Raw genomic sequence first — 14779 nt, forward strand, 5'->3', positions numbered from 1 at the left:
CCAGGAGACTCTGCACTTGGAAGAATAACCCCCCACCATCCATTGCATCCGGAAGATCCATTGTAAAATGGTGGAGTTAGTATGGTGTAATGCAATTGTTCCCTTCAGTGTCTATTTCTCCTTCAGGTGTCCTTCTTGCCTAAACTTTCTCATGGCTCCCATGAGAAGATTCAGGAACAGTCAGGTGTACCAGATGAATTTAATCAGGAGTATCAGTTGAGGAATATAACAGCTCACTCGTGATTAACATATATGACCTTGAAAATGTGTGTCCTCTACGTAGTCTTCCAAGTCTGATTAGAGTACTGTTGCTTTGTGCCCTCAAGTCGATTGCAACTTACGGCGAACCTATGAATCAGGGACCTCCAAGAGCATCTGTCATGAGCCACCCTGTTCAGATCCTGTAAGTTCAGGTCTGGCTTCCTTTATGGAATCAATCCATCTCTTGTTTGGCCGTCCTCTTTTTCTACTCTCTTCTGTTTTTCCCAGCATTATTGTCTTTTCTAGTGAATCATATCTTCTCATTATGTGTCCAAAATATGATAACCTCAGTTTCATCATTTTAGCTTCTAGTGATAGTTCTGGTTTCATTTGTTCTAACACCCAATTATTTGTCTTTTTTGCGGTCCATGGTATGCCCACAGCTCTCCTCCAACACCACATTTCAAATGACTTTTTTTCTCTTGCCCACTTTTTTCACTGTCCTACTTTCACATCCATACATCGAGATCGGAAATACCACGGTCTGAATGATCCTGACTTTAGTGTTTAGTGATACATGTTCGCATTTCAGGACCTTTTCTAGTTCTGTCACAGCTGCCCTCCCCACTCCTAGCCTTCCTTTGATTTCTTGACTATTGTCTCCATGTTGGTTAATGACTGTGCCAAGGTATTGATAACCCTTGACAAATGCAATGTCCTTGTTGTCAACTTTAAAGTTACATAACTCTTCATTACCTTAGTCTTCTTGACATTCAGATGTAGTCCTGCTTTTGTGCTTTCCTCTTTAACTTTCATCAGCATTCATTTCAAATCATTACTGATTTCGACTAGTAGTATGGTATCGTCTGCATATCTTAAATTATTGATATTAGAGTATAATTAAGGTATAACAACAACAACAATTAGAAGATAATGTCTATAATAAGAGTATAATTACTGCTATTAGAGTCTAACCAAGGTATAACAACAACAACAAATTAGTTACTTATTACCCACAGATCTCCAAGTGACTTACATTATTAAAAACCAGAACAAATATACATAAAATAAAATTATAAAACAACCACCACCCCCATACAGCCACAGAAAGCTTTGGCAGCACACTAATACAAACAGCATCATCTTAGTGTATCAAATGTCTGGGAAGGGATAAGTCTTTACCTGGCCCCGAAAAGATGCCATTAAAATTGCCAGGTAGGCCTCACTGATGAGCGTATTCCACAGATGGGGAGCCACAACTGAAAAGGCCCTAATCTAAGGCCAAAATCATGTAATCATTTAAGTACGTGTGAGTCAGCACAATATATTGGAGTCCATGATGGAGAAACAGGAGCCCTGGGCTCCTGCTGGGAGGAAGGGCAGAATATAAATCAAATAATAAATAAAATAAATAAAAGTCCCAAGGGAGCTATCCATGGGCAAGGATCACACTATGTGCCATGGTTAGGTTTTCCAGGTCCATGGCCTGAGACTGATCCTGTATCTTTAGGAGTAGAGAAAGTCAGCCAAGTGCAGGTGTTCTTGCAACTGTGTAATGGGAAAAACCACAAGGTAGAATTCTCCCTTCGTCCTGCATAGCTTCTAAAGATACAAAAGACCTCTTGGTTGCCAGGCCCAGCCTCCAAGAGGTCTTCTGTATCTTTAAAAGTTGTGCAGGGGGGAGGGAGAATTCCACCTTGTGGTTTTTCCCATTACAGGGTTGCAAGAACACCTGCACTTGGCTGACCTTCTTTTCTCCTAAAGATACAGGATCAGTCTCAGGCCATGGACCTGGCAACCCTAGCCATGGTTGATTGGCCTTGGAGTTCATCCGGTGCAGTACCAGGTTTCCCAGTAACCGAAGGGTCATGAGCTTCTGTACCTGCCTTTTCCTTTTCTCTCTCTTTTTTATGTGTGTGTTGTTATCTTTCCTCTCCCTCTGAATAAAATCAACTCGAAAGGAATGAACCTGGTGTGATCACTACCTTGTCTGAATCCTAAAAGAACCTCTGCCCCTGTGCAGATCATCCCATGTCTGGGCCCAGACTGCCCAAATAAAGAAGCACCAGAAATGCAAAAGGAAGCGAGACTTAAAAAGAACAACATGAAAAAGCTGAAATTACAGCCCTTGCTTCTTGCCTAAGCAAGGGCCACAGTTGGCTTTGCACATTGTTAATTGAGGTTCAAATCCTCCTCCCAACACAGCTTTAATTAATTAGTAATGAGGTTAATTTCCGAGTTGTGTCAATTGCACTGTAAGCAAACCTCCCTAGTCCATTCAGCGACAGTGTATCTGTGTGTGAGAAAGATTGGGGGGGGGGAACAAAATGAGAGAACTAATTGATGGACACCCTGCCACAAATGGGGAAAAAAGAATAAAATACACCCTGGCTGGGAATTTGCACTAATAAAGATCGAAAGAACAAAAAATCTACTTGTTTGTAGGAACAGAGAGAGAGAGAGAGAGAGAACAAGAGGAAGCTCTTAATTTGGCTGAATGACCAGCTGGCTTGGCTTTGTTTTCCAGCAAACTTAATTATCTAGGAAGGAACAAGGCGGACTTATCAAGTCTGAAATGTGCATCGTGCCATCAGTGCCAGGGGATGAAAGGGCTCCTTGACTGATTGTGTCATGACAGGGAGCATTGGAAGGCCTTAGCAACTTTCAACATGGAACGAAAGAAGGATTTGGGTCTGTTTCTGAGCCAGTGTGGTACAGGGGTGGACAAAACTGTTCGTTTTGGTTCACGAGTTTTCTCCTTTTTTCAATCGCAACTGCAGCAATTTGTGTGCATGCAGTTTTTTTTTAAAAAAAATTGCCCTGAAAATTCATCAGCATTTTAGTGCTAATTTCTCCCAAATAAGCACATTTTTGAGGCAGCTTCAACTAATGTACACATATTTTCAAGCAATTTCCCCTAATATAATGCATTTTTGTATGTTATTTCACCAAAAGATTAGGATGATGATGATAATTTCATTTTATTTATGCATTGCTTCCTATGAGGGATTGTAAAGTGATTCACAATATAATAAAACATGAAAAATACATATATAAAAGTTAAACAATTGCATATATAAAAATATATAAAAATATATATACACACACACATGTGCATGCTCCCTCTCTCTGTCTCTCTCTCACACACACAGAGTTTAAAACAACAATGGCTTATACATAACATCAATTCAAATCCAAGACAGATACAAACTGGAATAAAGGTCTCCATTTAGAAGTCTTGTTGAAAGAGGAATGTCTTTAGCAGGCACCAGAAAGACAATAGAGAAGGCACCTGTCTGATATGCAGTGGGAAGGAGTTCCAAAGAGTAGGTATTCTGGCACTCAAGGTCTGGTTCTGACATCATGCAGAAAGGAGTGATCGGTTGGGTATGTAGGGCATGAGCAGATTTTTTAGATATCTTGGAGCCAAGCTGTACAGAGCTTTGGACATCAATGCCAGCACCTTGAACCTAGCCCAGTCGTTAATTGGCAGCCTGTTTAAAATATGCATTTTATGTACATTTTCCCTGAATGTATGCATTTATATACATATTGGTTGGCTGGAGAGCTGTGTCATAACATTTGGAGAAGTACAATTTTGGAAGGATAACTGGGCTTCGGTTCATGTATTGATTCGAGTTCATGTACTGATTCGAGACATCTGTCGGGAATGCTTTGGTTTGGATTCCTGCATTGAGCAGGGGGTTGGACTTGATGGCCTTGTAGGCCTCTTCCAACTCTACTATTCTATGATTCTATGATGAAAATTAGAGAGTTGCTGAAAGGGAATGTGGCCCTCAGGGTGAAAAGGGTTCCCCACCCCTTGTGTATAGGACTGCAGCCCAAATGGGATTTTTAATGGTGAGTGGCCCACCTGTTGGTAAAGGGACGAGAAATCTTGTAAATATGTTGGCAAAAATATCCCACAATTGCTAGCTACGTACTCAATACCGTGCAAAGATGTCCTTTAATTTAGAACAATGGACCATTTTGGTAGCCATCATAATTCATGTCTATCTCCAGTGGATCACTATCTGCTGGAAGCGACTTATCTGAGCAAAACATATCTTTGCTGACCGTAAATTTGGCCCGCATGTCCCAACCTTGGTTATGTTAATCTGCTCTTAATGCTGTAGGGTTGCCAAACTTGTCAAGTTCTTTTTTTTTTAATTATCGGCCAACAATTCTGATGGGGATCAACTGAGCACCGGAACATCAAGAGTTGTCATCATCTGGTTCCACCTTTTGCATCTCAATAATCCTCAGGCAGAGCTTGGAAAAGTTACTTTTTTGAACTACAACTCCCATCAGCCCTAGGCAGCATGGCCACTGGTTTGGGCTGATAGGAGTTGTAATTCAAAAAAGTAACTTTTCCAAGCTCTGTCCTCAGGTAAGAAGACAGAAGAGAAAGCAAACACAGGAGAGAAGTGTTGTGCGGGTGGCGCAAGGCATTGGAAAAAGAAGCCACAACAAAATACCTGTCTTGTTACGAGGAAATGAAATAAGCAGAGCTTGGAAAAGTTACTTTTTTGAACTACAACTTCCATCAGCCCAATCCAGTGGCCATGATGGCTGGGGCTGATGGGAGTTGTAGTTCAAAAAAGTAACTTTTCCAAGCTCTGGAAATAAGGTAAGACAGGCTCAGTGGTACCAGCAGGGCAAGACTTTAGGGCAGATAGCCAGGGCCCCAGGATGTGACAGGGCTGGCTTTCCACATTTCAAAGTGAGACAAGTAATGCACTTTATGTATTTATTTGTTTGCAGATTTGCTTCTAGGGATGAGGAAAAATAGATTCAGTTTGCATTTAAAGGCAAATTCACATAACTTGCACTTTCCAAAACAATAACAAATCGAAACATGGCCACCCTTCAAAATTTGCACTTCTTGGAATTTTGCAATGCAGTTCTCCATCCAAGTAATGTGTACAAAAATGCATATAGGGTAAAGTGTCCTTAAAAATGCATATATTTGTGAAAACAACATACAAATATGCATATGTGTTTTTTAAAGCAAAATTGAACTAAAATGTGTATATTTGAAGAAATTTGCATTAAAATGCTGGTGAATTTTCATGGGAACTTTAAAAAAATTAAAATAAAATCTCAAAGATGTGGAAATGTGGAGAACTGAACTTAAGAGTGGAAAAATGATAAACAGAGAAACTGAAATTGACAGATCTGCCCATCCCTGACAACCAAAAGTTGCTGAAGTGATGTACAATAAAATAAAATACAAAAGATTACAAACTTAGCAAATTAAAAGCAATAAAACCACTTCTACAATTGCACAATAGAAACATTTCTACAATTGTCTTCAATAGTTACCTAAATGTCAAAATGCTAAATGCTTGTTTAATTTCAGTTGGTTACTGATTCCAGAGGGCTGGAGCTGCAACACTAAAAGCCCGTTTTTAGTGCATTCTGTGCACACATCCGGATCATGCAATCCTCTTAGCAATGCACCATCTGAAAAGGACAGTTGCCAGGCAGGGATATATGGGTAAAGGAGGTCCCTTTAACCCCTAAAGAGGGCCCCCTGTGAGGCACATTAAGACCACATCCACACCATACATTGGAAGTACTTGTACTATTTTGCCCAAAGAATCCTGGGAACTGTAGTTTGTTAAGGATGCTGAGAGTTGTTAGGAGACAGCTGGTATAGCACAGTGGGGAGGAGAGCCTGGCTGGGAGTCCAGAGTCTGTGAGTTAAAATCCCCGCTCATGTCTCCTGGGCATCAAGGGCCAGCTAAAGATCACCTCCACAGGGAGTGGCTCAGGGGTTACATGCCCTGCCACCTGTGCAGCCGTGGGCAAGCTGCAGAGTCCTGAGGAGCCCAGTTGCCCCCCAGCTGGCAGTTGCGGACAAGGAAGGGGCTGGCTTGTGCAGCTGTGGCAAGCTGAGCAGGCCCTAGCCAGCTGGGGAGGACTAGCCTCAGAGGGAGGCAATGGTAAGCCCCCTCTGAATACAACTTACCATGAAACCCCTATTCATAGGGTCGCCATAAGTCGGGATCGACTTGAAGGCAGTCCATTTTTTTTCCATATTCCCCCTCACAGAGCTATGCAGAGCTTCCTGAGAAGAAACATTGATTGTTAAACCACTCTGTAATTCTGTGAGGGGAATAGAGGTCTCCTAACAACTCAGCATCCTTAGCAAACTACAGTTCCCAGAATTCCTTGGGGGAAGCTCTGACTGTTTAAAGTGGAATAATACTGCTTGGAATGCATGACACAAATGTGGCCTCAGTCCAGAGTCTAAAATTGCCTAAATGCACCATGGAGGAGTTTTGCTTAACATGGAACCCACCACACCAAACACAGCCCTCAGTCAAACATGGTGCCAGGGGTAAGTCCTAGGCAGCTGTGAAAGAGAAGCAAGGAACAAGGAGGCAGGAGATGAGTCAGGGAATCAGAGCCAAGTTGCAGAGCTAAAGGGTGTCTGTGGCCCCTGGAAAATTGATCAGAAGGCCTTCAGTTTGCAAAAGGTTCCCTTGCCCCGATCTAAAGGTTTGCTGTCACCTTTGCACCTTCTGACACTCAGATTGAAGAATTAGTTTTCTTTGGCCATTGTTTCAATTCTATTCGGTAACAGAGCACAAAAGACAAGACTGTGGTGGTGACTTTAAAAAAAATGCAGCTATATGAGAGAAACACAATAGCACTTGGCACCATTAAGCACTAAGGTGACATCTGAGTTGCTCTAAACTTCACAAATTACAGCAGTGGCCCTTATCTGCTCTGCGACGTGCGCAAACTACTTTCCAAGCTTGACTAATGGCATAATAATTAACTGCCTGTCACGAGGCAACCACTCAGCTCCTATTATTCCCCCCCTAGAAAATACTCAAAGATTGATTTTCCCCCTCATATAGTCATTTTTCTCCCCTTTCAGTGCCAAATAATAACATGCGTCAACATTTTCTAATAAATGGGTCTAAGAGCAAGCTCTGGGCATCCAAAACCTTGGAAGATTATATACTTTGTTGCTGCTAGAACAGTAATTTGGGAGCGGAGACCACACATAAGGAAACGAGAGACATCCAATTGTCTTCTCCAGCGAGCCCAGGTCAAAAAACTCAGCAGTTTATAAAGGAACTCCCTCGCCTGCCCCGTGATTATAGGGCTAGCTCTGTGTGCTGTGTTATGTAAAACAGGGATTTGCCTTTATGATCTCCCCCCGCCACCTCCATTATAAGCATCAGAATCTGCTCAACACAGTCTTTTAATCACTGAGCACCCCAAAATGTAGGCCAGATTTTTGTCCTTTGGGAAATGCAGTCCAGCAGCGTTCTCAACACCTTCTGGGCAGGTCCTTAATGCAGGCCTGAAGCAGGGAAACTCCTAAACCAGGGATGGAGAAGCCAGTGGTGCCTCCCATGTCATTGGCATGGTCAGTGGCCAGAGGTGATGGGAGCTGTTGTCCAGAAACATCTGGGGAATCACGTGTCCTATCCCTGCCCAAGGAATGAATGAATGAATGAATCTTTATTTTTACCCCGCCCTTTTCCCAAAACTGGAACTCAGGGCGGCTTACAAATAAAAACTACACATAGGTAAAAAATGTACAAAAATATACAATTAAAATAGAATTAAACTATTCATAACATTAAAACCATGAAACATACGCTTAAGATACTAAGACAATTTAAAACATTAAGAATAGGACCATAGAACAATACAACAGACCTTATGAGGCCCTATCTTAAACATCTTCTAGTCCAAAAACCTGTCGGAATAAAAAAGTCTTTGCCTGCCGACGGAAGGATAGCAAGGAAGGGGCCAGGGAAGACAGGGAGGGGGAAGTCTGGAGCCTGGGTTGCATTCAGGAGAGTGCAGTTAATTCATTTTGCTCAAATACAACAGAAGCATAAACCAATAGCTTAACTGAGGACTTCATCTTGCTCAGACTGTTTTTTCCTGTTATCAGACTTTCACTCTCCTGGTTCCCTGGGGCAAGGAAGGATCACCTCTGGGCAACTAAGCAGAGGAGGCTTTGCCCTCAAAGAGTAGATAAAACCGAATGAAGAGCACATACTTCCTGACCAATAACCTGTAAATGCAAAAGGCGAAGAAGCCTATAAATTTTAATACAAATCTATTTCCATGCCTCAAATGTGCAACTTTAGAACCATTGTTTCATAAAATAAATTTCACAGCCATCGATGGCCGATGGCTGTATCTCCATTCACAATACACGTTAACCAACCACTGCATGGAAATGATTTGGGATTTTATCCAATCTAGCACTAAGTTAAAGTCCCTTAGCAGAATACTTGCTCCACTGCTCCAATGTTTTGTGCCTCTTGTTCCGCAAGAGAATGCATGAGCAGGTTGCTGGTAACTTGGTTGTGCAACAGTTTTCATAATAGTGCAGCTGTTGCACTGGATTCCTCTGGTGTGCAATGTTAAAACTCACCTGCCCTCTGACAGACAGTGAACATGGGATACAGCCCTCGGTGTGTACACAGAACATATTGGATTATTTTTATAGCAATGGTCCATATGCCCTAAGGTGGAATAATATGCACAGTTTGCAGTAGACAGATATCTTCCATAGCCAGACACATTTTGACTCAATAGTCCTCCTTAGGGATCATGGACCATTGACTTTTGCATTCACAGCTAATAGAATCATGGAATCCCAAGGTTGGAGGGGGTCTTGTAGACCATCTAGTCCAAGCCCCTACTCAGTGCTGAATATTCAGAGCTAGAGCATCCCTAACAAGTTGGTTAACCAGCCTCTGCTCAAAGACCTCCAGCAAGGGAGAACTCATAACCTCTCTAGTTAATGGGCTCCATCATCAAATAAGGAACATAGGAATGGGGCTTATAATGAGTCACACCATTGGTCCATGTAGCTCAGTCTTGTCTACACTGACCTGCAGTGACTTTCTGGGGTTTCAGCAGGGAATCAGCCGTACCTGGAGATGCCATTGGGGATTGAACCTGCAACCTTCTGGATGCAAAGCAGATGCTCTACAGTGGCCCTTCCTTAAATTGCTTTTCCTGTCCACACGTTTCTCCTAATGTTCAACTGAATTCCACCCTCCTAACTGAAGCCGGTTAGATTTAACCTTGCCTTCTGGGGGAGTATAGATCAAGTCTTTGGCCTCTTCTATTTGACAGCCAGATGTGACTTGCCCGGTGGGGTGGAGCTGCTAGCTTAGCTTCCCAGCAGGCGGGTCACTCTTGCTTCCAGGCAGGAGAGGGGAAATGGTGAGGTGGGGGAAGGTCAGTGCAGGGGAAATGCACTGGAGGAGCCAATCTGGTGGACCTGCTGGTGTATTTGCACCATGCTGACCTCCCTGCCACCTCACCCCTCTCCCTCCCAGTAAGCCCAGAGACCCATCTACTGAGGAACTAGTGTAGTGGCTTTGCTGCACCCTGTGATTACCTTCTGGTGATAGCCCTTCATGTTTGTGAAGAATGCTATCTTGTCCCCCTCAGTCTTCTCTTCACCAGGCTAAACATGGTCAGCACTTGTATGTTTTTTTCAAATTGCTGACTTTTTAATGTTACCTATTGTTATAGGTTTGGGGGTTGAGATAGATGATTTCTATGAGTCCCTTTCCAGCCTCTGATTTGGAACCCTGCACCTGGAGGTGGGCTCTGGAGCTGCGAAACCTGTTCCGCTGGTCAGATGAATCCCCTTTGTTAGTCTAATAGAGTGGCCGGATGAGCTAATGTTATTGAAACTGATCAGGAGAGCCACACCCCCCAGGCCTAAGAGAGGCTTATGTTTTTAGTTGGGTCTAAGGGACGACTGGGAACTGGGAACATGCAGAGAGGCTGGTTCCCTGTAACATGGCTTTAGGGTGCCTCCTGTAAGCCTGCTAGAAAAGAAAGTTCTATTGGACTGCTGATGCTTTGAACCCTCCATCTTAAGCTCAAGTTGGAATGTGTGTAAATAAACAAACCATATTTTGTAAAGACACCATAGACTCCGCTAACCGCCTTTCCAAGGAAATCAAACCCTGGGTAAGTGCAGGGACCCCTGGAGATCTCTCACTGCTTGGAGACTGGGGTGGTGCACAACACTATGTATGTGTTGGCAAGTGGGCTCACACATGTTTATTAGTGCCTTACTTGTGCGTACAGGGCTACACCTAGTTCTCATGGGTTCTTTGGTCCACTTGCAGATATACTGAGATGTAGTGTGGCCAAGCCACTTAGCAGAAGGAGGTAGCGAAACAGTCCCCAAAGCAGTTCTAAAGCTGAGTAGACTCACAGTGGGAAGAAAGGGAGACACTCTCACCCACTGTGTCAACTGGACCATGCAACCTGGAAGGAAATTCATCCCATCAGGACAGAATCCGTGTGCGTGTGTGCCTGCACATGCACACACACACAAATATCCACCAATCAAGCCAACCCAAGAAAACATTACTGGCTGCACCCCATCTTGTCTGTGGTTCAAGCAGGATAGTGCATCAAGCGAAGAACCATTCTTGAATCTCCTCCTTTCCCAACCTGGTGTCCTCCAAATGTTGTTGAACTACAACTCTGGTCTTACCTGAACATTGGCCATGCTGGCTGGGGCTGATAGGAGTTGCAGGCCAAAATTTGGAGGATATGAGTTTCAGGAAGGTTGCTTGACCCCAGTGGCTATGTCATGCTCAGCTCTGATCTGGAGCTAGACACCAGCTCCTTGGATGAAGACCCAGACCTCCAACTTCAGGGAGCAGGCAAGGTCCCCCATCACTAGCCCTGAAGCCCTTAGATTCGGGAGGTCACCTCCTCAGAGGTTCCTCTTGAGGAACTGTTATGGTGGCTTCCCGTCCAATTGCCACAGATTTAGCCCTGGTGAATTGCCCCTAGTGGAGCCCTTGAGAGTGCACGCAGATAAAAGTCCAAGCCCAGACCACAGGCAAACAATGATGTGCATGCATGTAGGCCCAAAGTCACTATACAACTGCAGAGGAAAGAACTCCTTAAGAGTAAGTGTACCCCTCGAGAAGATTGGTTCTCAGAACACCATCAAGCATCTGTAGCTCCTCTTAGGCATGTCCTGGGAAGCCAGGCTGCAGCAGCTCTTAGTTTGAACCTCCCAGCAGCTAGAACAATATAGGTCTTCTAATTCCCTCCTCCTGGAACCTTGCCGTATAATGGATTTCCTCTGCTGCTGACTCCTGGACTGTTATCAATTGATGCTGCCCCTGGATCTCAGATTGGGATCTTGTGCCTGACCATGGTTTGTCCTTGACTTTGCTTGTGTGACTTCTCCTACTATTGCTTGGTGAGGCCTTAAGTCACAGTGTACTCTATAGGCTCACAGCCAGGGAAGTATGAAGGCATTGTTTTCTGTTCTGCCCTGTATTAGTTGCATGCAACACTGTTTCCATCTTGCTGCAATTCACCTCCTCCCCCCAACAAACTATGTTATTCATCTCACTGTCTGCTGCACAAAATTATGTAACTTACGTAATTATGTTGTCTTTACGTTATTCCACCCCATTCATTGCAATGCAAAGGAAACACAATGCAAACAAATTTCATATTGTTTGCAATCTGAAAGCAACAACAGTTAATACTGATCAAATTCCGTGGATTGATTTCCATTTCAGACATGGAACAAATAAGCAAACACTGGCAATTTCTACTCCCATTTCTGTTTTCATCAGAATTCTCCAACAGCCCTATTCACAGCCTAACACAGACTACACCAGCCTGACAGGGCAGGCTCTTAACTATACTGTACATTTGAGCAGTAGGAACAATGGAAAGTATGAACTAGTTTTGGGAGATGGTAATTCACACCTGAACCCCATGTAGATCATTACTGTATGCTTTTAGTGAATTGAGAAATGTCCAGGGTGAAACAGGACTGAAAATCAAACCACCTGCTAAATTTGAAGAAAGAATCTGTAGTGAACAGTAAGCAATAACCACAGCCATGCACCAACTTTATCCTCTAGATTCAAATAAGTTGATCAAAAGAAAGTTGTTGAAGTAGAATGTCCCAAATAATTTTAGAAGCCTAAAGAAGGGATAGGGAGCATCTCCAAATGTTGCTGGACTACAACTCACACCATCCCTGATGACTGGCTGTCCTGGCAGGGGCTGATGGGCACTGGAGTCCAGCAACATCTGGAGGAACACAGTATTACCATCCCTAGCCAAGATCTACACAACTCCAAACTGTAGAGCAAAAAGGTGAAATGTGAAAAGGCACACATTTCTGTTCCGCATGCTCTAGTACCGTGCTTGTCTGCCAAACAATATTGAGAGAGCAAACAGTTTCTCTTACCATAGCCAATGGAAGAACACCAACTAGATCTTTCTGGCTCACATAGATCTTGGAGATGCCAAGGTCAGATGTTCTGTCTCCTGGATATTCAACTTGCCATGTAATAAGCTGGGTCCCTGGCAATTCACTAAGATCCTCTATTTCAAAATCAATTTGCATGATCTCAGAGGGTGGAGCATCAGTGCTGGAAGAAGACAGAGGAAAAGCATCATTAGTGTCTTTGGTACATGAATGCAGGTCCCTGCACCAAGAAGGCTACAGTCTGAACTTCCCTCCCAGGGCTGGTATCAAAGGTCAACATTATCAAGCATCTTTTGAGGGACCACACTTCAGCAGACCATAAAAGCACTGTTTATTTTTGGAAATTGACTTTTCCCCCCTGTTAGACATGCACTTACTCAGGTCAGATTCCAAACTATGTCCACAGAATATCTGAGTAGTAAATTCTTTAATACACCAATAAATGACTCTCTTTGTGTATAGAGATTAGGGCAGATCAAAGACATTGTGCACTATCTTCTTTTTTATTGGTCTTTAAAACAATTCACCTAGAAATATAGTCCTCTGTTCATTCCAGAACATTTAAGAAGGTCAGTCAGATGATTTCAAAACTAGGTGGTCAATGCTGATATAGCTAAGTTTGTTACCTACAGGATAGCTTTATGTGTACTAGTAGTGAGAAACATGTGGTCTTTGACCCAAAGAGTATCAACTGATATGGGGATGATTTGGGGAACTTCTGAATTTTAAGTTTTGATAATTAACCTTCTGAAAAAAAGTTGTATCCAACATTAGTTATACTCTGAGTAAACTCACTCAAATGAAAGGACAGGCCTGACTTGGGTACCTTGATTTCAGTGGAGCTGCTCTTCAGCAGAATAGTCTTGAGTACAATTTAGTTGGATGCCATCCAATATGTTTTAACTTACTCTTGGATGGCCTTGTTGTTGTTTTGTGATATACATTGTAATGATCACTGGCTAGGAAGAAGGATTGTAGCTCAGTGGAAGAGCATCTGCTTTGCATGCAGAAGATCACAGGTTCAATTCGTGGAATCTTCAGGCAGGGCTAGGAAAGACTCCTGCTTGAAACCCTGCTGCCTGTCAGTATAGACAGTACTCCTCTACATGGACCATTGGTCTGAACTAGTATAATGCAGTGACCTATGTACAAACAAGAAAAATTGACTGACCGACCAACTGCATTGCCCCATTCAGCCTAATACACTAACCTCAACGGAAACAAAAAAAAAACTAGCAAAACAGTAGGCCACCCTAAAACACTGCCTGGCATCATATTACATGGTATCAAACAGGACCATCGGAACATGGTCAAAGAGTAGGGCAGCCAAACCTTCTGGGGCAAAGAATTCCACAATTTGAATGCTACTAGTGACAAGGCCCCACCAGGGATCCCTGTTCGCCACATCTCACAAGGTGGAAAGATGCTTAAAAGAGCCTCTCTTGAGGACCTCAGTGTGTATACAGAGGTATATGTATATATAGGTTGGTGTATATAGAGATGATCACTTAGATATGTAGGTCCCAAACCACATAGGGCAGGGAAGGGCAACCTTTTTTTCTGTTGAGGGTCCCATTCCTCATGGTAATCTGTTGAGGGGGGCTGCATGCTGGTGGTAGATGGGACCAGAGACAGAAAATGTTCTGAATAAACAAATCCAGAATAAAGACGGATCCACTGTTTACTTTGGATTAAAATTCCCTACTCTGTATTAGTTTACTGAGAAGCAAGCCCCACTGGCTTTGATGAGGTTATTATCAAATAAATATAGAGGTGTTGGGTTGGTTTTGGTTTTGGTTTTGATATACAGAAAATAAGTGAAAGTATTTCCTTTCCAGCTTTAGTGTGCTGTATGCACACACACAGAATCACATGCAACAGTGGAAACGTACTAATTTGTTCTCAGACAGCTGCGGGAGGGATGTATTTTCTGTAAGCCCATCATGTTGTTATTGTTATGTGCCTTCAAGTCGATTACGACTTATGGCGACCCTATGAATCAGCAACGTCCAATTGCATTTGTTATAAACCACCCTGTTCAGATTTTCTAAGTTCAGGTCTGTGGCTTCCTTTATGGAATCAATCCATCTCTTGTTTGGCCTTCTGCTTTTTCTACTCCCTTTGTTTTTTCCAGCATTATGGTCTTTTCTAGTGAATCATGTCTTCTCATGATGTGTCCAAAGTATGATAACCTCAGTTTCATCATTTTAGCTTCTAGTGATAGTTCTGGTTTCATTTGTTCTAACACCCAATTATTTGTCTTTTTCGCAGTCCATGGTATCCTCAAAGCTCTCCTCCAACATCACATTT

At 43.0% G+C, this 14779-nt stretch overlaps 1 protein-coding gene across 3 annotated transcripts in view; it reads right to left on the bottom strand.

Moving 5' to 3' along the window:
* LOC133373538 (transmembrane protein 132D-like) overlaps positions 1–14779 on the bottom strand; it is a 456085-nt gene that overhangs the window by 169213 nt on the left and 272093 nt on the right. For all 3 annotated transcript variants that reach the window (XM_061603509.1, XM_061603508.1, XM_061603507.1), the window contains exon 4: positions 12449–12632. In XM_061603509.1, the coding sequence (XP_061459493.1) occupies positions 12449–12632 (184 nt within the window). The remainder of the gene's footprint in view (positions 1–12448; positions 12633–14779) is intronic.

This window comes from Rhineura floridana, chromosome 19 (genome assembly GCF_030035675.1).
Source record: "Rhineura floridana isolate rRhiFlo1 chromosome 19, rRhiFlo1.hap2, whole genome shotgun sequence".
NCBI classification, from domain to species: Eukaryota; Metazoa; Chordata; class Lepidosauria; order Squamata; family Rhineuridae; genus Rhineura; species Rhineura floridana.